The 24,926-nt window shown below is 44.5% G+C and overlaps 2 protein-coding genes across 5 annotated transcripts in view; one reads left to right on the top strand and one right to left on the bottom strand.

Annotated features, from left to right (window-relative positions):
- The window catches only part of KDM2B (lysine demethylase 2B), a 118,890-nt gene extending 116,802 nt beyond the window's left edge, over positions 1 to 2,088 (bottom strand). Inside the window, exons 1-2 of one of the 2 annotated variants that reach the window (XM_074921431.1) lie at positions 2,056 to 2,088; positions 733 to 877 (exon numbers count right to left, since the gene is read on the bottom strand). In XM_074921431.1, the coding sequence (XP_074777532.1) occupies positions 733 to 877; positions 2,056 to 2,088 (178 nt within the window). Of the gene's footprint in view, positions 1 to 732; positions 983 to 2,055 lie in introns of those variants that run through there. The other variant, XM_074921432.1, reaches the window with a different exon arrangement.
- On the top strand, positions 1,589 to 24,723 carry LOC141967540 (calcium release-activated calcium channel protein 1). Of its 3 annotated transcripts, XM_074921439.1 has the most exons (4): positions 1,589 to 1,702; positions 6,174 to 6,302; positions 6,824 to 6,876; positions 21,385 to 24,723. In XM_074921439.1, exons 2-4 carry the CDS (start codon positions 6,242 to 6,244, stop codon positions 21,949 to 21,951), a joined length of 681 nt encoding a protein of 226 aa, XP_074777540.1. In that variant the 5' UTR covers positions 1,589 to 1,702; positions 6,174 to 6,241; the 3' UTR covers positions 21,952 to 24,723. The 3 variants fall into 3 exon arrangements, with proteins under 3 accessions (XP_074777540.1, XP_074777539.1, XP_074777538.1); XM_074921438.1 differs by lacking the exons at positions 1,589 to 1,702; positions 6,174 to 6,302; positions 6,824 to 6,876 and adding an exon at positions 9,072 to 9,346; XM_074921437.1 differs by lacking the exons at positions 1,589 to 1,702; positions 6,174 to 6,302; positions 6,824 to 6,876 and adding an exon at positions 16,396 to 17,121.
- The last annotated feature ends 203 nt before the right edge of the window (positions 24,724 to 24,926 follow it).

Genomic DNA, 24,926 nt, shown 5'->3' with positions numbered 1-24,926 from the left:
CGGGCAAACCTTTCCCATTTTCCTTCCAGCCCGGCAACCGCGCTGCAGAGCTGGGCTGTCTGGCTTTGCTTAACCGCGCCGTAATTTAAGTCACCTAAGCAAACCAACTCACTTCAGGGAGCGCTGTAATTTAATATATGATAGAAACACAAAGAAGTTATTGATTTTTAAGTCCCCGACCCTGGTGAACAGGCTCATCAATAGCATCCTTTGGCAAAAGGGGTCCTGGATTCAACAGGGGTGGGGGGGAAGGGGGCAGGAATCCCCTCCGGCTAAGTGGGGGCTGGGATTTCTGCCTCTCCTTTGCCAGGACTAATTCCTCAACGACTCGGTGGTGCGTCGGGGTCACGGTACCGAATCACGGGGGGGGGGGTGTGGGGGGGGGACACCCAAAGGCGCTGTCATGTCTCACCACACCGCTTCCCATGCCCCGTGTCGGGGCAAAACCCGCCCGCGGGGTGCGGGGTGCGGGGTGCGGGACGGGGCAGCCCCCTCCCTCCCTCCCCTCAAACCCCGGCCGTGTGGGCTGCAGGGCCCCGGGGCAGCAGCTGCAGGCCCCCCCCACCCCCTTTGCCCCCCCGCTGCTGGGCCCGGCGTCGTCACCGGATCCCCGGGAAGGGGGAGCGGGCGCGAAATACGAAGCCAAGCGCGGAGCTACACGTGGAGGCTCCGGCAGCAGGAGAGCCCGGGCTGGGCAGCCTCCCCACACCCCCCCCGACCCCGGGCAGTTACCTTTCCCGTCCATGGCATGCACGAAATCCCCGTGATACATTTTACTCTTTAATTTCTCTTCCAAATTGAAACTCCTGATGCTGACAATTTCCTCCACGTCCGAGAGGTCCTCATTCTCATCGTATCGCCTTCTGCCAATAGATCGCTAGAAAACAAAACAAAAATAAAACCCACATTGTCCGGAAAAAAAAAAAAAAAAAAAAAGAAAAAAAAAGAGGGTCGGTAGGGAGGTAAGCACATGGATCGTGCAGGACGATTTGATAAACAGATTCTGGGGGAAATAATGCAGATGGTAAAACACAAACTAAATAAAACCAAGCTCCGACACAGCTGCATGCACAACCTTTTCCATGCCGTGACACGGAACTAGACAAGAATAACAGGTGTTTGGCTGCAGGAAAACTCAAACTTGGGCTGCGGTGCAGAGCCGGCACTTAAAGGCGAGGAGACTGGCGTAACTCGCCGAAAATTCACAGGCTACTGCCCCGATGCGCTCTGCAATCCCGTAAAACCCCGTGAACGGTGGCCAACGCTCATTAGCAACCGGTTCATTTTTATTATTATTATTTTTTGCACGTGAACACAAGATAATTCCGCGGGGAAGGGAAGGTGGCAGGGAGGGGGGGGGGGGAACAGGGGGCGAATCATTTAATCTGATGCACGGCATCCAGGTTTCGGTATTTACATAATGTGAGGGTTTCCATAGTCACACCGGAAGCCGCGATTTAAAAACCCGATCGCTTTATGTAACGCCGCGATGGATGCGCAGCCCCCACCCCGCTTCTCCTCCCCCCCGGCTTTTACAGCGCTGAAAGCTGGGGGGGGGGGGAGTTAAAGGCAAAGAGGGGGGGTTTGGGCTCGGCGGAGGTCGGTGCCGCTCCCCCGGGGAAGTTGCGGCGGGTGCGGAGCCGGGGCTGGAGGCGGCGGGGGGGGGGGCCCTGCGGTGCTGCCCGGCCGGCCGCGCACAAAGGTAGGTACCCCGGTGGAGAGGGGGTGATTTTGGAGGGGGGGGCAACCCCATGCACCAGCTGCCTGCGGCACATCTCTCCCTGCAAATCCGCCCCGGCAGGCAGCCCTACACAGACGCGCGGTGGATCAGCACAAACCCTTACCCACAGGAGGAAAAAAAAAAAAATATATTCTCGTCCCACCCTCTCCTTCCCCTCGGTTAAATTCCACCCCCTTCCCCAGTGTCTAAGCTGCTCTCTTGCAAAGTAAGTCGCTCCGCTGCCTACGTTTTACATGCATTTCTCCCTTTGCAAACAATTAAGCAAAATCAATTAAAAGGCACAAATAGGAAATAGGCAGAAGCCAGCTACACACCAATCTTCTTCCAGAGTCTTTCTCTGCCTCCATTTTTTTGGAGAGTTTCATCACTTAATTGTCAACAGTTCCTGTCCTGCATTTTTGGCCCAAATGGGGAGGAGGAAAAACAAAAGCCATCCAGGTCTCTCTAAAGTTTTGCAATTTTGCACCAGCACTTTTTTTTTTTTTTGGGGGGGGGGGGAAGAGGAGGGGGAGGGAAGGGGAGGGGGGCGGCGGCGCTGCGTTTTGCAAAGTCCTAAGGCACCATTTTCAGGCACTGCCTGCGGAGCGGGGGCGCAGGCGTCGCAGTGCCCGGAACGTAAACAGTGACGGGGATGAGGGGGGGGACGGGGGACACCGGCGGGTGCTGGGGAGGGGGTGTCCAGGGTGCGGTACCGGCGCTGGGCTGCCCGCCGGGTCACGAGTGCGCAGCGGGCGCCGTACGCAGGCGCTGAGCGGCGGCGGGGCAGCGCGGCGGCCCGCGGGGGGGGGGGGGGGGGAGGAACCACAAAGGCGCGGAGTGTCCCCGCGGAGGTGCCAGCAGCGACGGGCCCTCAAAGTTGGGTTTAAACGCGGAGGGGGGGGTTCAGCGCCGGCTGCCCAGCTTCACGATTTAAACCCAGGCGCGGGTTTGGAGAACTCCTGTGAAAAGTGGGGAGTTAACGTAGTAAAATAATCCCGTAACGCGGAGGCGGGGGGGGAATATCCACAAAGGCGCGGAGTGTCCCCGCGGGGGTGCCAGCAGCGACGGGCCCTAAAAATACGGTTTAAACGGGGAGGGGTGTTGAGCGGCGGCTGCCCAGCTTCAGGTTTTAAACCTAGGAGCGGGTTTGGGGAACTCCTGTAAAAAGTGGGGAGTTAACGTAGCGAAATAATCTCGCAATGCCCGGAGTTACGGTTAATTGCCGTGATGAGTGAAGCCTTCTCATTACGACTCTCGGGCTCGCGATGTTCTCTCGCCCAGGCGGCGAGTAGCCCGACGAGGTAGCCCCCAGCGAAGGCAAAGACCGGCTGGTGCTTAAAGTGCTCCAGGATCTGCACCTACATTTGTCTTTTGAGAGCAGGGTCTAAATAACGTACTGTTCAGTGTGAAATAAAGCGAAATTGCCTTTGTAGTATGCATGTACAACAGGTAGTTAGAAATGGCATGAAAAAGTAGGTAAAAATCACAAAAAGCAGCTTCTGATAGGAAAAAAAAATCCCACGTGTAGTGATACTGCAGGTTCCTAAGGCTATCAGAGGGTCTAATTTCTAAACCACTAATTCACATCTACTCTAAATTGACGCTGAGCAAATATTGGGACCATCTGATTGCAATAGCAGGGTCAGAGTTGGGGTTTTGATCAGCCTCCGGGTTCCAAAGCGTGGCTCCTCTCTGAAGTGACATCCTTTACCTGCCCTCCATGCCCCCCTAAGAAAGGGAACATCAAAGCAGACCTAAACGCAACAGGGGCTGATGGCGCTGACGGTTCTCCTTGGGTTTCCTTTTTGCAATTTTGTGAGATGGACGTTGAGAATAAACCTGTTTCTACCTTTGGTACAATACTCGTTCACTATTGTCTCTCCTGGGCCAGCAAAAATGGGGAGTGCTGTGATCTAACCAGTACAAAGCTCAAATAAATGTCAAACTGCCTTACATGCTTTTAATTCTCAAATCAGTTGAACGGAGATTGAAACTCTCCTTGAAATAGGGCATTTTTCTTTACTATTCCTGTCTGCTTCTACCAACAGAAATATAGAGCATCCAGTTGCCCTTTGCATACCTAACCGATCATGTTCTAGGTACTATATCAAACATACTAAATATTATGCAAAAAAATTAAAACGCATTAAAGTTCAACTTTGTGGGCCTTGTTTGTTGGTCATCTCTTTGTAAAGATCCATATTTTAATGAACTGTGACATGGGGATAAAGGCAGGAAAGGATAGAGTTCTAACCTGGGATTTAAGGCAGTAAGCTTCTCCTTCTGCATCTGCCAATAACTGTTTGCAGAATCTTGAAAAATCATGTAATCTTTCTCTAACATCTCCCTATTTGCAGGTGATTGAACTTTATTATCACATAGAAGTGTTGTATAGGCTATATACTGAAGTGTGGATTCCAGATGTTTGTTACAGCAAGTGCATTATTAATCCAGAATCCTGAGGAGATGCGTGCATATGTTGACCTTTCAGCCAAGATTACTCAATTTTAAAATCAAATGCATGTGTACATCTGTAGGATTGAGGCCAGAGTAATTGTACAAAATAAATGGATATTACTAGATAATCATCAGACAAAAACCCACATAATCCATCCATTCCACAAAAGTCCACCAAAAAAGATCAGAGACATAAAAGAAAACTAATTTTTCTCAATCTTTGGTTTTTTGGACATGACCAATCTGAGACTCTTGGTGTATCAAGCAAACCCACCAAAGACTGTATTAATCACACCTGGAAACACCACAGCACATTATTGAAGTGTGGAAGTAAATATGTTTCAGAAATGTCACAGTTTTAATCTATAGATCTCCAAAAATAGAAAACACATCTTTAACCTTCTTTTAAGACAGATTCCTATTAATCTACATTTAATTTTATCATTGAAATATCACTGTAATCTGTGCATTAATGACAAAAAACCTGTCTCGAACTTAAAAGAACTGGGGAAAAAAAGGGGGGTGGTAGGCTGTGGATGATGAGAATACCCACAGCTGCATTAGACAGGATAAAAACATTTAGAAGCAATATTAAACCCGTGTGCTTGAGGACACAGGTTAAGCACTGGCAGATGAGGGTTAGGGCTCGTTTCCCCTCTGAGCAGGTCATACCACAGGTTTCTAGCAGTGCCCGGAGCTGGGCCCTGCCAGGGCTACCACGAGGCTGGTTTGCTTCGCAGGCAAAAATGGGGTAAAAACACTTCAGGTATCAATACTGCGAAAAGGGAGCGGTGATTATTGAGTTGAAAGGGGCTAGTCTGAACTATATTAAAAAAACCCCAACACACTGAAACTTCTTTGCTGGATGTTAATGTAACTTAAATTATTTAAGATCTCATCATAACAGTGTGCTGGATCCTTGTTAGCTTGGAACTAGGATCTGTCATTTAATTAAACTTGTACCACAGGGCTGATGCTAAAATAAGAACTATAGTGTTGTGCTTGGGGAGGCTGTAGGAAGAAATGGGTTAATTTTACCCCTACTGAGCTTTCATATACGGTTATTTCCCATTGGAGAGAATGGACTGAAATAATTTAAAAACTTTTTTTATATATTATTATATATATAAAATATATATATTATTATATGTATTTTGTATATTTTATCCTGTAAGACCTACCATTCTATACCTTACCTCGGATTAAGATGGAAGTCTAGATACTTAACCATGTCGTTGCTTTATGAAGTTAAAAATTATACAGTTTTTCTAGACGTGACAGGTCAAAATTTTTGCAGAAATTCCATCAACTGAACTTTAAGCTCTACTTTAGGCGAGGTTGGCAGATATGCTGGCCTTAACCTCCTTGCTGCTTGGGACTGCAGATGAACGTCTGTTTGCCTTTTGCAACATCTAATGTGTTGGTTTTAATATAGATCTACCATAATTTCCATTTTGTGGTAACCTTATTTGGTTTTGGTACAATAACAGCAACAAATGGAAGTGATAATTTGCATCTGAAGCTGGAAATATGTTTTAGAAAAACTGCTATGCAAAGGGTAGCACCTTTGCATGCTCAGTACCGTATCACATTAATCATATGGTACTCGGCGAACCTATTCTTACTCAGTCCTCCTACAGAAAATAGAGAAGTACATTTTTAGCAGGAAAAAACCTGTGAGTATCCTTGTGACAGTGTACAGATTTCTCAGGGCTTTCTGGAAGGAAACTTGGACTTCTGCCACCTGCTCCGATTGTGTTCATGCATAAATGATCCAGAGAATGGGTTGACATTACCTCTAATTAGGGGTAATAACAGCCTGCTACTGAAAGAGCCAGTTCCCTTTCTCTTGCGTGTGTGTCCCTCATTTCTCCTGTGTTAGGTCTAGTGTTTGTGCAGCCACAGGGTAAGTCAGTTCAGTGACCTGATCCAGCAGAAAACTCAACCATTAAGAAAAAAAACCACGGTGGTGGTTTGTTTTTTTTTTTTTCATCAGGTCAATTGACTGAAGCTCTGTAATCATTTGGTCTGCGTGATGTACAGGATGGCGAGGAGTGGGGTGAGATGAAGGAAGAGTGCAGGACTACACCCTTTTGGTGGCCTTCTGCAATTGCACTGATCAGAGGTAACATCAAACCACAGCTCTGAACTCCAGCATGATTTCAGAAGTCCCTGAAGCATTTCCAAGAGTTAATTAAGCATGACTGACTCTTTTTGTTTCAGCTAACTCTAGAGTGGCAGTATAGAGGTGTGTAATAATAAGTAATTAGAGTTGGGAATACAAGAATTTATCCTGTTTAGTTTGTACCTCGGAATGGAGCTGTAAAATGGAACATAATGGGGGAAGAGGGTACACTGCGACAGCCCTAAAGTTTTAGTTGCAGAAGGCGGCTTAGTCCCTAATTTATGTTCTTCTATGTAACAAAACAATTTTTTATTTCTGAAAGGAAAGGAAGTAAGGCTTATTTTAAACCTACAATGCTGGGGGGCTTGGAAGCTTAAAATTACACATGGGTTTGGTTTGGAAAAGTGGACGGGATGAGATGAGATTTCTTTACTGATTCAGTAGGTCCTTTTCCGTACGTTTCTTTGAATGAAATATGAACTCCACAATACATCAGCGTGCAATACTGTTCTGTCTTTCAGAGCCCTTCCCAATAAACAGGAATAGGAGTAATGGACAGAAGAACAGAGCAACGGTGAGTTCAAAGAGTCTATTTTAATACAGCTATTCAGAAAGACACTCTAAGTCCTTCTCAGCTGTACGTCTCTTGCAGCTTGGGGTTGTTTTTTTTTTTTTTTTTTTTTTAGAGAAATATGATTTTAGGGAACAGGTCAAGACCTAGGTATTATTTGTGCAGTAGTACTCGCCCATGATGTTACAGTTCAACCATAATTTTGCACAAGAAATAAAGAAACAAGAAATAGTGAACAATCAATCTTGGTTATGTACATAAACATTTTTCCTAGCTTACGAGCAGCAATGCAAAATATTTTTTAAATGTATGATTCCACAGAAACTAAATGACAAAGACTTAAATGTTTGCTTGAGATGTGGAGGATATTTTACATGACTGTGCTTTGATGGTTATCGTATCTCCCAAGTAAATGTGGTAATGAAATCACAATATGGTTGTTACTCATTCCTTTGCAATGTGGTGCTCAGACTTAGCTTGAGGCGTCAGTGGAAGACACAGAATATAACGATTGTGCTGATGAGGTCTTTTGTTGTGGTTTTTTTTTAAGAATTAAAGCACACTGAACAAAGAGTAGGATTTTATAATGCTAACATGTTGGACTTTCACTCAAATGGATCCTGTACAATAGTAGCATCACCCATAAAAGAGTAGAAAGGTGGCAAACACTCCATGGAGTCATTTATACAACAGCAAAGGTTTTTATGGAAAGACTAAGTCAAACTCATTCTTCTACAGAGGTGTTTTAATGCCCCTGTAGATAAAAATCTAACCAGAAATTGTTTATAACAAGGGGACGACTCCATTTATTTCCTGAGAAAGGAATGAGATCGAATCTGCCTGTTAAGAAAAGGCAGTTTCAGGGAATGCCTTCGAGGACTTCAGATAGTTAAGACTTTTTTCATGGATGCTTTAGCAATGCTTTTTTTGTTGGTATAGACCGTTATCACCTTTACTAGGAATAAGTAAATAAACGACATTGCAAAACAGAAAAACGCATGAAGAAAGGAAAAAAGCAAAAATGTTAAAGACAATGTGCTGCCTTGCAAATAAGGTGGAAAATGTCAAGGCAATAATAGTCACCAAAGCTTTTGATTGCTAGTGGAACTAGCATTGCAGTGATTGAGCTAGTATGTGACCATCCACGTGCTTGTAAATAGTAAAAGTGTCCTTGTCCAGTAGTATTTCTACTGCTAAAATTGTATTTTGCTTACTAGAAATCAGTAGCAACGGGTTTCTTACACATGCCTTAATTCTCCAGACCCACGAGTTTGATGTGGCACAAGCACTGTATTAAGTCTCACCTTTTCAGAAATCATCTTCATGACTGTGCCATGTATTTGCTATGGAGTTCTGCTACATGCCTCATTTTTCCCTCTGTAAAACATAGAAAAAATAAATTATGGTTTAAAGGGTTTGCATGAATGTGATAATAAAAAAAGAAATCTTTCAACGCTGACATACGTTATCTGTTGAAATGTTCTCCTTAATCAACTTTATCAACTGCCTGCTGATAAAAAAACCAGTTTATCAGCTCTGGGTGTACAAAATGGTTATGAAAATTCTAGCTATGTGATAAACAGGTGTACCAGTTTTAACTGGAAGCAAGGGCGAGTGCTCAGACTGGTTTAGATCCACAGGACAAACGTAAATATTTAAAATTTTTAGGAGGGGAGGCCAAAGGATGTAGCTGAGAAATGGCCTCGCAGTCGTGTTCTGAGGGAAGGCAGTGAGGAGGGGATGGATCGGGGGGCACCCCATCCCTTCCAGCCCCGAGCAAGAGGGCACCCACCGCCGGACAGGGATGTATAAAACTGAGAAATTACAAATTCCCGTCAACTACGCTCCAACCTGAGGCCGCTCACCCGCCCCGCTGCCGCAGCCGCCCGGAGGCCGCGCCCCGGGCTCCAGCCGGGCAGGGGCAGGGGCAGGGGCAGGGGCAGGGGCAGGGGCAGGGGCAGGGGCAGGGGCAGGGGCAGGGGCAGGGGCAGGCCCGGCTCACGGCTCCCGTTGGCGCGGAGGCCGCGCTCCCCCCTCCCCACCGCGGCGGCGGGAAGCGGCCTGTGGCGCGCGACGCCCGCGCACCCGCCCTCAGGCTCCCTCGGGGGCTGCCGGGAAGCGGGGGCGGGGGCGGGGCCGGGCCGCGCCGCCCAATGAGGCGTTGGCGGGGCGGGGCCGGGCGGGGCGAGGCGCGCAGGCTCCCAGCGCCGCGGCGGCAGGCGCGGCCCCAGCACCGGCAGCAGGAGCCGCCGCCGGGCGCCATGGGGTGTTAGCGCGGCCGGAGCCCTCGCTCTGCTCGCCCGCAGGAGCCGCCTCCCGCTCCCTTACCTCCGCCCGCCGCTGCCCACCCCCGGAGCCCATGAGCCTGAACGAGCACTCGATGCAGGCGCTGTCCTGGCGGAAGCTCTACCTGAGCCGCGCCAAGCTGAAAGCCTCCAGCCGCACCTCCGCGCTGCTCTCCGGCTTCGCCATGGTGAGCGGCCGGCCTCGCCCGGCGGGCGGGGGGGGGACACGGGGACCCTGGCAGGCGGCCCGCGGCCTCGGCGGCAGCGGGGAGCCGGCTGCGGGGAGCGCTGCCGCCGCTTCTCCTTTTTCTCGCCGGGGAAGTCGCTGCCTCCCCTCCGGCTGCTGGGGCAGAGGGGAGGACGACGCGCAGTCGAGCGCAGCCCCGTGAGGCGGCGTGTGGCACCTCGGGGCGGCGGGGAACGGGGCGGGCCCGGGTCTGGGCCTCTTCCCCAGAGCGCCCGGCCTGGCCTCCAGCCCTCGGGGCAGCCGGGGGCAGCGCGGCCGGGCCCGAGGAGGCGGCGCAGGGGCCGCCCCGGGTGCAGCGGGGCCGGGTGGGGTGACCCGGTGGGCTCGCATCGGGTTTTCTGTGGAGAAGCTGTCATGCCGCAAGTTAAAAGCTGCCTGACGGCTCTTACCTCCTCTTACACAGCTCCGATACCTCGTGGAGGATTTTTTCGCTCGTTGCTTATTTTTCCTGCGGAGGATGCTCGGCGCGCCAAAAATCCTACTTGGCGGGACATTCCTCCCGCGGGCTCTCATAGGAAGCACCGTACGGTGCTGTAAATGTGGAGGTTAGCGTTTATTTCTCTTCCGCGTTTCACTTTGCTTCGTGCTCTGGTGTCAGGAGCAGAGCACAGAGTCCTGCAGCTCTGCCAGGGTTTGGTGGTTTGTACTCCCGCTCTTCTTCCCAGACCACAGCCGCACACGTTGCGAGGGCAGGTGTTGCACTGGAGCTATTTTCAGATAAATTAGGAAAAAGAACTGATTAAAGTTGTCGGTGTTCCTCTGACTCATTACATCCATCGTTAGTCATTTGCAGTTGCGGTGTTTGGGTGGTTGTTTTTTTTTTTTTTCCAAAGAGATCTTGGGTGTCGCTTTGTTTGAAGTTTTGTGCCTGTTTTCCAAAGGTCTTTTTTTGTTAGTATCGTTTTTGCTCTCACATTTGATATAGAAATGTAGTCAAGTAATCCTAATTGTCTCAAACAAAAGCTCCATATGGATTGAAATATGGTAACTTCGAGGCTTCGTATGTCCAGTTGTCTAACGTACTGAGCTGCTAACTCTGCAGTCAGCCCCTATATTCATTTGTTAAAAATGTACCGAATTGTACAGCTGACTTGCTTTGTTTTGATTTTTGCTCTGCTTCTAACAAGGTGAGTATTTTCAGACACAAGATACATTTCCCTTAAGAGCCATTGCTCTAATTAGAGGATGCTGTTTGAAAACATAGCAGCCGGTCTGCAGCAGCCTTCTGACGGTCAAATAAATGTCACTGTCCTCCTTCACTGGCTAAAAACAGACGACAGCTCCTCAGGGGTGGTGGTGGACTGGTATTTGTTTGACTGACAGGCGACTGTGTTAGCGCAGCGGCATATTTGAGTTGGTTCTCCTTGGATAACATGCATCATGGTGGCAGCTCATCGCTGCTGCTAATGAGTTTTCCTTATTGTACCCTCATTCTCCAGTGTCAGAGCAGTTTGTCAGGGTGGTTTCTTGTCAGGCTTTTACACCGAGAGAGAGAACGTGGTAAAAAAACCACCCTGTAGTGCGTTGGTTTTTACAAATTTTCATCTAGGGGAGGTTGCATCTCTGTTAATAAAAATGCTATTATTTAAAAGTCATGCTTAATCTCTTAAATCCCGGTGGCTTTTCTCTAAGTGTATGCTATGTGACTCCTAAAATCCCGTGGGTATATGAGGTGAGGCAGCTTCTGCTTTTTTCTTGATTCTCTAGAAGAGTCCTAAGAGTTCAGTGTCGGGCAGTTGAAAACTCCTGCTTTTGAATTAGAGTATTTCAGGAAAAAGCCACTTTGTTCCGATTAACAAAATCTCTGAGTTGCCAGAAATGTTACATGTGAACATTCATTGTATTTTTATTTTCTGGAAGTACCATCGAAAAAATTAATTTATTTTTTTTTCCTTCCTTTAACAAGGTCATGCTGGAAATCAACTTGTAGCCTCATTGGTGTTGCTATGACAGTCTCTAGCTGAGACTTCCTAATTTATTTTCAGAAGAGCTGACTTAACTTCCAAGTATTTTTAGATTTCTTTTGAATAACTTTGCTTATCTTTTAAAGTTGTCCTTCTGCCTTGAAATGCAGAGCCTTCTTTCTGCTGTCACGCCTATGCATTGTTTACTAAATTCAGCAGATTCTTTGGCACCTGATATTTGAACAAAACGCTGCTGAAGTACAATCTAGTCTTGGATCTAAAGTTTACAACAGCAATTAAGTGTCATTGTTCCTCTGTTTTCCCTATGGACACAAGGAATAAAGAGCCTAAATGACACATCCAGGACCACCCAGCAAATTAATGGGAATTGTCAGGAGTGGAATGTGCTTGTTTCCATGCCAGCCCCATTGATCCTTGCTTTTTAATTAAACGGTGCTTGTATCCTTTAGTATGAGCTAAGTTTATCCTTGCTAAACTGTTCCTTTTTTTTGGTCTAATTTTGTGTATAACTGCAGCCATTTTGCAAAGTTTATTTCCTCAGTATTGGTTACGCGTGCGCCGGTTAAATGATGCATGCCAAAGTCAAGAGATTGCCTGGGTTAGTGATGTGTAGAGTATGAAATGCTCAGCCAGGTTTCAAAGTCGCATGTGTTAGGCTTCCATGGAGAAACCTCGTTTACAATTAGTTTTATTTTACTAATCATGGTTTAGCTTCAGAAACAGTTCCAGAGCCTGATGATCACAAGCTGATATGAGAACTAAGCTTCCACAAGTAAACCCGAGCAGTTACTTCGTGCAGGTTTCCATGGCTGCTATCATTCAGTGTCTAAGAGGAAATCTAGGAAGCTTATAATCTTGGCTATTTAAGGGGCCAGCAAGTAATATCAATCCTCCCAGTTAGAGGTAAATAAAGAAATTGTAGATTGTAGGGTGTGTGTAGTCCATGAAAGAACGGAGGATTCCTTCCATGTGTGCGTGGAGGCACTGACTGTTCCTCACTTCTGTGTTATATCCCAGATATTGATGTATGTTTGGTTTTTTTTTCCCAATCCGTGCCTGGCTTTATCTGGTTTTATTTCTTAATCCAGTTTATCTGAATGCTGGAAATATTTTGCGGATTGTGTCCAGTAGTGTAAGCAGTAGCTTATCCACATCTATAGTAGCAGTATCAAGAGCTCCAGTGTAGACAGGCTCCTGGCAGGTTGGTTTTGTTTGAACAATTAAGCTGACTTGTTAGCATCATTTTGTCACCAGGGATGCATCATACCTTAGTATGCCTACGTCACAACTCGTAGGGGTGGTGTTAGATCCTAACTAACAGTCATCAAACCAGAAAACTCAAACAACGCCTCCCTCCGCCAGTTAGCAGCTTTGTGAAATTAAGCCTAAACTAGGAGTCTAAATTATACACTAAAATTATACACGTTATATTTAAAATTTGGATGTTATTTACCAGACAGCAGTTTTCTTTTAAATACCGCTGGTGATTCAAGCTGGCTAGTCTGTTGCCTAGGTGTAGTATATACCCTTCAAATATTGATTATCATCAAAGAATTGACAACTCTTGCCTTTGAAATATAGTCAATATGGTCTTCTGAAGACAGCTTCAGTCATGTTTTGTAGAAAACGTGACTGCACTGATAAATATGAAGCTAATTTCCATAATACCAGTTGAAGTAATTCTAAGTAGGACTCTGGCCCTGCTTCTGTCAGTGCTGTCCTGATGCTCAAGACAGCTTAGTTCTTGTCTAGTAAAGGTTACTCTGTGGTTCTAAATACTGAAATTATCTCTGTAGAAGTTGTTTTAGCTCTATTTAACTGGATTGCTAGTGGAATAACATAAAACAGCAGCATTTTGTAACTGCAGGAAAGCATTACAGGCCTAGTTTCACGGTTTTGCTGCCACTTACTTTTCATATCACTATTGCACTCACTGGTTAGCACTGTGCCCTCAAGAATCTTCCCCCATATAAAACATTTCTTCTATTCTGGTCATGAAAGCAACATTTTGTTGCTCCTTTGAGCATCCCCATCTCGGGGTGATAGATGAGCAAGGCAGGCAGTGTGGAGCACTTCGGGCTCTTACTCTTCTCTGTCTTAACAGCAGCTGCGAGTGGCTGCCTTTGGCTCCTGTAGGTTGGAGGATGTAAAGGTGATACTGAGCCACTGTTTCTTCCTGCTGTGCTGTCTAATCTGACCTTGTACTTACTGAATAGATTTACCGTAAGTAACGCTGTGTAGAGATATTGCCTTCTCTAGATGCAGTTACTCAGATTATATGGCTATTGCCTTTTCATGTTTACTAACAAAATAATATGAAATCCTGCATTTGTATTCTGGTGTTAGCTTTAGCAGATATTAATGTGATTTGCCATTCTGCAACATATAATCCACGGAGACAAGATTCTAGACTAATGGATAAATGGTGCTTACATTCTTTTTTGTATAAAACCAGTAATAAGATCGCTATTTTGACTTTTTTAATTTCCGGTGACTGATTGTGGCTCATAAAGAGTCTTTCTATGAGTTGTTTGTAACTCTTAATGAATGGTGCAGACACTCTGTGAGAGCCTGGCTCTGCGCCTCTCTGGGAGTGAATAGTACTGTCAGGAAAACAGTGACTGGCTGACCAGCTCGGAGCTGAGGAGACGGCCAGAGGAGTGCTAATTTCCAGTGATGATGTCTCTCATTCTCGACCTTCCCCTCCTGTGGTCCCACACATAGACAAGCAATGGGGTAGAAGATGGAGTTACTGAAATAACCTTGTGATGTGAACCCCAAGACTTGGAGAAACCACTTCAATGTGCGTGGGGTTTTTTTACCTGCTAAGAGTAGTGTGTGCTACGCAGTCACTTGTAACCGTATGGATGATTAGATGTAGTCAAGTCTAGTACTAGCTCCAACAAGCGAAGGGAAGGAAATATTTCTGCAGGTGGGTGTTGACTGATTTCAGTGATCACCATGTGCAGTTTTACCTCGGTGTGTGTTGGTCCAGCAGGGTGAAGGTGTTGTAGCACTGATACATTTCTCCAGGTAAGATACACATCCTTTTCTCACTGTGTGCATGGACTCTTACAAAATGCAGCCATGACGTTTGATCAACGTGGCTTTCTTTTAAGCCGTTCCTGACATGCTAGATTATAGGAATTGTCCTCTTAATCAGTTTCCTGTTTTGGAATGGGAGCTGTGGCCAGGGATGAGCAGGTGAGAACAATCTTGCAAGGGTATGCAGATAATTCTCAACTTCTGTTCCTTAAGAGATGGTCGGTGTCTTTAGTAAGACTGATGTTTGAAGCTGACATTGTCCTTTCCAAAGGGGTTTTGCAGTCTGTGAGGCACCTAACTGCAGGAGCAGTAGACACAGTAAGAATGTGAATCATACCAAGTGCCAGTGTTTTCTCAAAGTATTCCATTAAATGGGTCGTTACACCGAGTAACTTTTAATAAGATTGATTTCTTGCTCTGTGATTCTTGTCTGAATCTGTCAGATACGAAGGACAGGAGAGCAGTTGTGACTGGAGCTTTAGGCTGGTCAGGTAGCATCTTTGGTATGGGAGAGAAATGTGCAGCCGTCCCATCATGGGGCCGTCAGTAGGTGCTGCCTGCAGCCCCCTGGTTACAGAGTATTTAGCTAAAATCGAGTGTATGGGAAAAGTGGCCACGCGCATTCTTCACAACTGTGCTCAGCAGGGAGGAGTTGGAATTAGCTGTGGCTCTGTCCGGTTTGAAGCTGGCTATCCGTGCCATGCTGAAGTCAATTGTGACTCTCAGCTTTGTGTTAACGCTGGTATTTGATACCATGAGAGATAGCGTGGCAGTTACAGCACACATTCCCAGCTCAGAATCATCATTGCAGGGAAGGGGCAGAGAGGTAAGTTATCTATAAATAGCTTGTAGATAATACAGATTTACTTGAGATAAGGCGTTTTATTTCTTTACAGCAGTGGCTGCTGATTCTGAGGAAGATGTAAGCCTGTGATTAAGGCAGAAAACTCTCAAATACTCTGTTCACTGCTGTTGCTATTACACATGAGACCCGAGCACTTAACTTCTGTGTGTGTGTGTGTTAAGTCTTGAGTGTCAGTATGACCTGCTACATGGGTGACTCTTCCTACAGTTCTTCCTTTCGTTTTTCTTCCGATCACTGTAATGTTTTATTTTCCTTGGATACTTAATATTTCAGAAACCCCTATGTTAAAGCAGGAATTGAATTTGAAGCTTGTGTTATGCTGGAATTAAAACCAACCTAAGTAAAGCCAGCATACTGTCTAGTAGCTTACAAAACTGGGGAACAATGCTAAAATTTGAAGCAAGTCATTAATTTCTGTCCTGCTGTGGTAAAAATGGACAAGTGAAAAACCAGGACAGTTGCTTATCCTGCATTTCAGTAGCAATATGAGCTTCATTTGCAGCAATTTATGTGACTGGGCCTTTATATTAATTGTTATTGCTGGTGAAAATTGATTTATTAGTGTATCACAGCTCACTTCTTGCAAAGTGGTCGAGTCAGTCAGAGGCACTGTGCAAGTGCTCTTGTATGGATAGAAACCTTCTGTGAGCATTCAGGATTTTCATTTTCATTTAAAAGAAGGAGCTTCTTTTAAGCCACTCTGGTCTAATAAGATATGGAAGCATTATGCACAAGAGAAATGAACTTCTTTCAGGATATGAAATGTTAAATAAAATTGAAATGCGAATTCTAGAGGGCAAGTTGTTACATTTTTTGCAATATGGTATTACTCAAACACTGAAATCTAGGGCTGTCAGAAGCCTTAACGTGATTGTGTGCCCAATTTGGTTATATTTGAAAGCATCTGAATGTCCACCTCCTTCAGGCTCATGAGAACTCCGGTCCTGCATCCTCACATCAGGAGAATCCTTTCATTTTGTCAAGACACCATATTTCAGATCTACAGCTTTTTCAAGAGCTGTAGTAAATATGTCAGTCATATCTGCAGGTTGATCTGAAGTTAAAGTTAGCTCTTCTTTGAGCCAGGGATTAGGCCAGATGACCTCTTGAGGTGTCTTGCAACCTACGTTATTCTATGGTCATGCAGCAAGGCAGGATGCTTGCAGCACGGCAGCTGCACCGTAGAAATCATGTGGCAAGTGTTCAAAGAAGGTTTGAAAGTGGCGAAGGAGAAGGTGCTGAAACATGTTGTACTGGATACTGTGCAAACGTCAATGGCAGTTCCTGCCCTGAGGGGCCAGCCCTCTGAATCAGCGTAGAAACCGAACAGAGGACCCAAAAAACCATCCTCCTGCGTGGAACACCGGCGTGTAGCTGTGAGTTCAGGCTTTGCATGGATTTGGATCATACCAGATGAGCTCACCCGGGCCCTGTTTGTGCAAGTGTTACCCTGTGAGAGCAGTTGAGAGCTGTGCATTTTGGAATTGCAGCGTAAAGGAAAGAACTTCTTCTGATGTTTTGCATTCCTGTTTGAAAACAGGCACGGGGCCTCATAATGAAAAATGGAGCTTTTTGTTTTAGGTGCCTGGCTCAAGCTTGGCCCAGGAAGCAAAGAACAGAGACTTGCAATTGAAAAGGGCTGGCAGTTTTTCCGCTAGTTTATAGCGAAAAGGTTCCCAAATTAGCTGCTTTGACAGTCTGAGGAGACAGAAAACATGAACTGATTTTTCACTTCTGGGTCAAGCTGGAGTTACTCTGCCAGGCATGAACACAAGGAGGCTTTGCTGTTTCCCCCCTGGAGACTTTGCATCAACTTTAGTAGACTTTGAAATCCTTCAGGCATTCTGCATCCAACAGCTTCCCCAAAAGTCTCCATTTGAAGTGAGTTCTGAAGTGTCTTAATTCATCCTGAATGAATGGGGAAGAGAAGTGTGTTCTTGCTTACCCCCACTCCTGCTTTTAGGGTGTTTCTAACATCTCTGTCAGTTGAACTGTGCGTTTTCTTTTTGCTTGAAAGCGTCTCTGTCCAGCTAGTTAGCTTCAGCATAAATTTTTCCTGTCCTGTCTGTGAACCTATGAAAAACTCTCTTGTTTTATTTCTTATGCACATACCCTCTAGCTTCTATCACGTTTCCTCACGCACCCAATGTGTATGTCTTTGAATATTCAGGGTATACTTACAAAGTGGGGGTCTCTTACACTCATCCTTTGGAGGGCTCAGCCTATAAAGCTGTGATCCCTTCAGTGTCGATAGAGGAGTATTTCTGCAGCTGCTGTAGTCTCCCAAGTGGGTAAACTGCGATGCTTTCCCTCAAAGCAGGCAGATAATTGTGCCCCTTTTAGCATTTCTGTTATTCACTTTGACGGAGGATCTTTCCTGGCCCAGCAGTTGATGCAGCTCGTAGTCTGCCCTTTGGTTCCAGCCATGGAGAGGAGGTTGCACTGCTTTCTGGCAGGAGAGCCAAGTATGACTTCAACTTCAGGTGTCATTCCTAATGCCAGGCTCCCTTGGTGTTTAGCATCAGGGCTGTGCTGGCATGGAAACTACTCTGGGAGGGCCTGAGTTGGGAGAAGATGCTGAAACTGGCCCAGGCACCCCCCGTGGGATGCCCTGGTCTTTTCTGGGAGTCTCCTTTGGGAGCTTGTTCTCCGCTTGGTGCTTTGCGGTTCGTGGCGTCCCTCCTGCAGCTTTCAGCTGTGTGAAGGTGTATGCGAGGCTTCAGGTTTGGGATGGCTGGCTGATCTGCTTCTGTTTTCTTCACACTTTGTTAGCATCGCAAACTGGGAATAATTGGCAGTGTGTATGGCAGTGGCTACTCGGCTGCCAGTTTATTTTGCACGTGTTAGAAGAGTAGTGCCTAAGCTACCTTTCAAGTGATGTTGATGCTACCCATAATTATTCTTACAGAGAGAGTACACTTGGAATTACAGTAAGTAATTGCATGGTGTGGGTTGACCTGAAGGCAGTTACACCCTTCCTGCTCATGGGGTAAACTGTGACAAGTCTTAAGCAACTACAGTCATGCTGGATTTCAGAAAACTCCTTTTCTGAGAGATGATTTAGGTTCTACCTACACAACAAGCTTCCTGTGCAAAGCAAGTCAGCATTAGTGTGTTTTGTCTAAGTGTATTCAGTATAAACTGAAGCCTTGCTTGTTGTTAAACTCAGATTTAAGCTATCCCATCAGTGTATAATGCCAGGTAGGCATTGTTGTAGGTGCTCCTGGGGTCACTCTTTTAGAGAAACACCCAGAAATATTAAAATGAAGTCTCTTCAATCCAGGAAAATGTGGATTCCTGTTCTGGATGTCTCTTTTTAATAGTTAGTTGTCCCCATGATTCTGTCAGTTGTTATCTAGGCACAGAGCTGAGTATCTGAATGCTGCTTAAATTAAGCTGGTTTCCTGTGAGATTATGTTTTAATCACTTGTATAATTCTAGCATTTCTTTTTAGCTCAGCCTAAGCTAGGAAGAGGAAGAAAAGATTTATTCTTGATGCTCTGTTGAAATGGGAATAGAACAGTAGCTTCAGGTCAGCTGGTAACGTTGGAATTAAGAGAATCTGACTGAAGTTCAGAATTAGATACTTGATACCATTATTACGTGGAGACATTGATTAACAGAAATATAAAATGTCTTCATATTTGGCAAATTAAATACATCAGTTCTTAAAAGAAAATAAAGTCTTCATTTTATGAAGCTCTTTAGTGTCATGGTTATGTTAATGTAATAAGTACCAGGAAAAAGGAGTAGAATGTCTTGCCGTGCTGGATGATTTTGAGCCTAGACACATACCAGAAAATGTATGAGGAAAAAAAAACTTGGAAGTACAAAAATGAATCCTCAGTGGTGAAAGATTGCAGTTGTTCTGTGAAAAACACAGGAAGCCCAACATCCCGTGAGTGCACTGGGACTTGACAAACAATCCTGCAGAAGAGAGACTTGACGATCAGATGTTTATCCTCTCAAATGTGAAGTTTCCCATGGTTGAGAAATGGTATTTTTAAATCTTTGAGCAAGAATTATATTAATATAATTTCTTCTTGAGTTTCTTGTAACACTTGGAAACTGTTTGCTAGTTGGCTGGGTGGTTCGGCTTATGACGATGAAAGCTTTCAATGAAGGAATTAAAATATTGGCAGATGGCCTTGAATGCCTGTTGAAACATGTTTGAGCAAAACCCTCGGTTGGCTTAATATTTGTTAGTGGTTAAGAGTTCTGGTGCCCTGGAACATGCTGGTTCTGGGCCCGTAAGGTGATGGGATCCCAGACTAGGTGTAGCTTGGCTCAGCTCTTGCCATATAATGAGGATTGAGTATTCTTGCTGGTTTTGCAGCTGTCTTTAGGTCCTGGTTCCTATGTCTCCCTGCATCCATACTTTATGAAATTTTCTTTCTATCAGCTTGATGAGAATTGAGGTGTTTGAAATGCATGCTGAAGGCCGAGTACTGTCCAAACCATTAATAATGGAACGTGGTAGTGGGCTAAACCTGTACTGATGGGACTCAGAAGAGCTGATTTGTTTCAGGCACTGTGTTGTACGAACTGATTTCAGGGTCTTTTTGAGGGCAAACTGGTATGTCACAGAAGAGCTAGGCTTCTAGCTTAGAGCTGCCAAGAGTCTGAGGTCCCAGTGCAAATGCTTCCTCCTCCGTTACACAGGGGCCTGTGCCAGCTCCGGTGTTTGTCAGAGGCACTGCAGAAACAGCTCCTCTCCAGAACTAGCAGATTACCACTTCTTAACCAGGTTAGCTTTTGCTAGCCTAGCAAGTTGAGTCATTTCAACAAAGGATCGAGAGTGGGCAGCCCAGGGTGCGGAAAGGGCTTATGTGGAACTGTGCTGAATGGCAGCCTCTGCGTCTTCCTTATGTGTTGTACATGTGTTTATAAATATTTAAGATTGCTGTTCTTTTTTTTTTTTTTTTTCCCTGCATTTTAAACATAGTCTATCTAATGAGATCCTTTGAGAAAGAGTACTAAACATAGAGACATTGTTGCATTATCCCCTCTCTGGAACTGTGCTTTGTCTGAAAGGCAAATTTATCAGGAAAGATTATTTTTCAAGAGAGCTGCTGGGATTAATGTCACTCATCAGTTGCGTATGCATAAAACCACCTGACAGTTTTAAAAACTCTTAAAAGGCATTCTAGTTAATTTTCTTTATCAAAAATATTTGAGCTGGCTTTATGAGCTTCCTAGTGCTGTTATTTAATGCTGATTTCTGCTCCTTAAGCCCAGGCATGCTTGGAGATCTAAGTTTAGAAAAGCACATGGCTGCGTGCGATAGTGGAGGGGCTGGACCTTGGAGCGTCTTCACAGAATAGCACGGCTCACCCAGAGATGAGCCTGGGCACAACTTCCAGAGTGAGAGTAGCTAGTGATGGCTGGGAGCTCTCTGCATTATCTTAACTGAGAGATGACTATTTGTCCTTCCTCCAGCCTTTGACAGGCCTCTTTGGCTGCTGTGGGCATTGTGGAGACTTTGATGACTTGGATCTGTGTTCTAGAGTCTACTGAAATACTGATTTTGAGTGAAAGAATATAGGTGAGAGCCTCGGGGAAAGGTGATCTTTCTAATGAAAGGCTCCTGCTCTCTCTCAGGACTTAAAAACATATTCAAGGAGAAATGACCATCAAGATTGTGATGGTCAGTCTGCTGCTCTTGCAGGCTTTCATGTTGTAGGTACCTACTTCAAAAAACTTCACGTGGTATTCGTTCTACATGCATATGAGCCACAAAACATTTCCCAATACCCAGCGAAATTTATAATCTGTAGTAAAATATCAAAAAGTGCTTCTACAGTATAACACAGGAAAGAAGAAATGTTTCACTTCAAGGAATCTAAGTACGTTGATCACAAAGTCCAGCTGTTCTGTTGGGATGAGCTGTGGTGGTTGTGCTGTCAAGGGTTTTTATGCGTACTGATGGTTTGCTCTACAACAGAACAGTAAGTAAGAGAATGGTAGCCTCTGCTCAGAGTTAAATTTGAACCTAGTGAAAAAGGTACAGATTGACATGAAGAGAAATTTAAATGCAGACTATTGTCTAGAATGGATGATCTTCTAAAAATGTGATTTAAAGTAATCTATAACCAAATAATATGTAACGTAGGTAATGGCATCTCTCTTTTCTTTTGTTTTCAGGTGGCTATGGTGGAAGTTCAGCTGGACGTAGAACATGACTACCCTCAAGGTCTCTTGATAGCCTTCAGTGCCTGTACTACTGTCCTTGTTGCAGTACACCTGTTTGCACTCATGATAAGTACCTGCATTCTGCCAAACATAGAGGCCGTTAGCAATGTGCATAACCTCAACTCCGTAAAGGAATCTCCTCATGAGCGTATGCATCGGCACATTGAGCTCGCGTGGGCATTTTCTACTGTCATTGGGACTTTGCTCTTTCTTGCAGAGGTGGTGCTACTGTGTTGGGTGAAGTTTCTTCCTTTAAAGAAGAAAACTGATAATCCGCTCCAGAGCAACAGTTCTACCATCACGTCAGGACAGGCAGCAGCCATTGCATCAACGTCTATTATGGTTCCCTTTGGATTGATTTTCATTGTGTTTGCAGTCCACTTCTACAGGTCACTGGTGAGCCATAAAACAGACAGGCAGTTCCAAGAACTGAATGAACTTGCTGAATTTGCACGGCTCCAGGATCAGCTGGATCACAGAGGTGATGCTCTGTCCTCAGCTGTTACCCATTTTGCATAAACCTGTACTTAAAGAAAATAAACCCACTATTCTGCTTCTGCCTTGTTATGTTGACTCCCCTGTGGATGAACTGGTCAAACTGTTGATTACTGTTTAAAGAGAGATTATAAATGTTGTTCTAACCCTTTAGAGAGGAAAAAAAAATGTGGTTCCTTTCATAAAATTTTGGCTATCTGACATCTGAAGGAGTGGATGGTGGGGTGTGCTTGCACTGTGCGTGCACCCCTCTTGTGAGCACTGTCTGGGCTGCTTCTTGTTAATGCTGAATGGTGGCTGTATAAATACACAGCAAATAACACTGTAAATTTGGGTATATGTTAGGGATGGATAGAGAAGGTTTTTTTTCCTCTCTTTATTTGATGTTGGCATTTACTAGAAGATCCTGCTTGTCTGATCCATATTGCATGGCATGATACAAATTACTTGGGATATGCAGCAATTAGCGCTTGGTTTCAGTGCTAGTGCTGTTCTCTCTAGAAAACCTGACAGATGGTAGAAGTGAAAGCTTTCCCACCACCTTCCCCAGTATGTTTTGCTGCCAAATAATTATTACTTCACCGATTTCTCCAGCGCCTTTTTCCCGTGGCAGTTACACATTTTATAACTCGTTAAACACCCATGACTAGTCTTACTGCGATGTGGTATGGCCACATGAGTAGGAATGAGATTCTACTCTACTCTTCTATGGAAGAAAATAAAAGCAATAACTGTTTTAAAGTTCTCACAAGCTGGCACATATTATCTGGAGAGATAGATTTGCCTGTTTCCCATTTAGGAATCTTTTTTAAAAAGAAGGAACTAGATGGAAATTACCACTGGATAATTTTTTTTGCTTGAAAATCAGAACCACTGCTGTGTTTTTTTCCAAGCCAAAGTAGTAATTATTTTGTACTTTTATATTAAAAATATATTTTTAATAAATCCTCAGATACAAGCAGCAAAAGGTGCTTTTTCTGCGTTGGATTCCCAAGTAATTATCTATGCCTTGGTCTTCCTTGTTTAGAAAAAGTCTTCTCCTTGCTGAAGTGTTGTATTTAATAACTTCTTAATTTTTGGCTTCCAAAGGATCTGGAAGGCTACTTTTCTCTATGTAGATTTATTTATGAAAGTAGGTTATTTGTAATTAATATTGCTGCTTACTTTCAGACACACGTCTGTGACAGCGAGGCTACTGTGTCGGGTTTTTATTTCCTCTTGAAGCACAAACTTCCATTTGGTCTCTTAGCCAAGAGGTTTGTCCAAGAAAGGTTGCGGTGGTTGTCCTGGGCTGCTTCAGTAATTCTGGCTATGTCTGGAAGTGGAAGTTTTTGGAATGCAGTTCTTCTGTGGAGCAGCTTTGGGCTTCAGTGGGTAAAAGCTGTTTTTTTTGTTTTTGTTTTTTTTTTTTAACACAAACAATCTAGTGGAACAAAACTTGACCTCCCTACCGTAGCTAACTCTGTAGAATAGAAATCTGTGATTTTTAAATTAGGCAGATGTGAACGTGACAGTGGAGCTGTACCTGCCTGAGCCTGGGTTGAACATGGTCTCTCACACCCAACCTCCATTTCAGGTTATCCCCATGTATTTACGAGCTGTAGGATGTACCTGCAGAGTTAGGGTGACAGAGTGTGTTTGCTACTGAAGCAGCAGCCTCCTGAAGCGAATGGGACTGATTTCTTGTGACAGCACCACCGCAGTGGAAAGTGTTGACAAGGTCACCTGTGGTGCATTTGTATTCTGAAAAATAACGATTAAAAAAAACCTGCTGGGCTTTTTTTTTTTTTCCAGCAGCATTCTTAGTTGACAAACAGAAAACAGCTTTCCACTTGTCGCTTTTCACAAGTCTTTCTGACATATAGAGGTCAAACTGGATTTTCTCTAGCTCTGCCATTACACGATGCTCCAAATATATTCGGTTACTGATGTAAATCTGCTGATGGTGAGAACTGTGAGTACAGTCCCACAGGTGTCCGGTCACGGAGCACTGGAAGGATTGTGTTAGCAAAGCATTAATGAAGCAGGATTTCAAAACACAAAAATCTTGTTAGTAGGCACAAAATGTATTTTCCCATCCTTTACTGGAATACTAGTCCTGTCTTGGGGGGAAAAAAAGACTCTTAAAAACCCTCAGTAATGGAAGAAAACTTGACTCAATATTCACACTGGAGTAAATGGTTGAAAGGGTGCTGTTAGGCTTAAAAATGACTCTTCTGTCCATAAATTGTGCATTTAAAAGTTAAAGTGTTCTTTTGAATGGAAGTCCAGAAAATATACTTTCCAAGTTTATGTTGTAAAATGACTTGCTGTCCTGGATAAGTAGCTGAATTTCTCTTTATTTTGTGGATCTTTTACAAAGTGACAGAGAAGTGTGGGGTTTTTTGTTTTAAGAAATACAGAATTAGAAGCAAGTGGGACAACCTTATTTTTATCTTTCTCAAGTTGGTAGGCTCTGAGCTAATGGCACTGTTATTACAGCTGCTTTTCTAACTATTTTCCATGCTTTAAGCCATGTTATCGAGTATGTTTCTCTAGTTTTCCACCTGTGGAAATGGTCATGAAAGTTACACCTTGGGCACAGTCTCCTAACTGCGTGCCAGAGGCAGTAACCAGACCCAAACACATGGATCTAAACAATGAGTGCACTTAAAATTTTTTTTTTTTATCCCTTATTTATACGAATGGTATTTACGCGTTTACCTCAAGCATTTTAAACATTGGTTATTGTATATCACTTATTTAGATATAAAATACTTTAATGAAATAAAATATATTGTTGCTGATTATTTGTTACCTAGAGGCCTACAGTAGAGGCTTATTTTCTCTACATCACTTACCTCTTCAGCTATATTGTGCTAATCCTGTGTATTTCTGAGGATCTCCTAAATGTGTTCAGTTACTCATTTCAGTCATCATATGAAGATAAAATTTCCTGTTCACGCAGTTATAAAGGATATAACATAGTTGACGTGCTGTTCCTCCTGTCAGCACTGCTT

The sequence above is a fragment of the Athene noctua genome, chromosome 17 (genome assembly GCF_965140245.1).
Source record: "Athene noctua chromosome 17, bAthNoc1.hap1.1, whole genome shotgun sequence".
In the NCBI taxonomy this organism is placed as follows: Eukaryota; Metazoa; Chordata; class Aves; order Strigiformes; family Strigidae; genus Athene; species Athene noctua.
The sequence above is the reverse complement of the archived record's forward strand: the minus strand, read 5'-3'. Positions and strand labels throughout refer to the sequence as shown.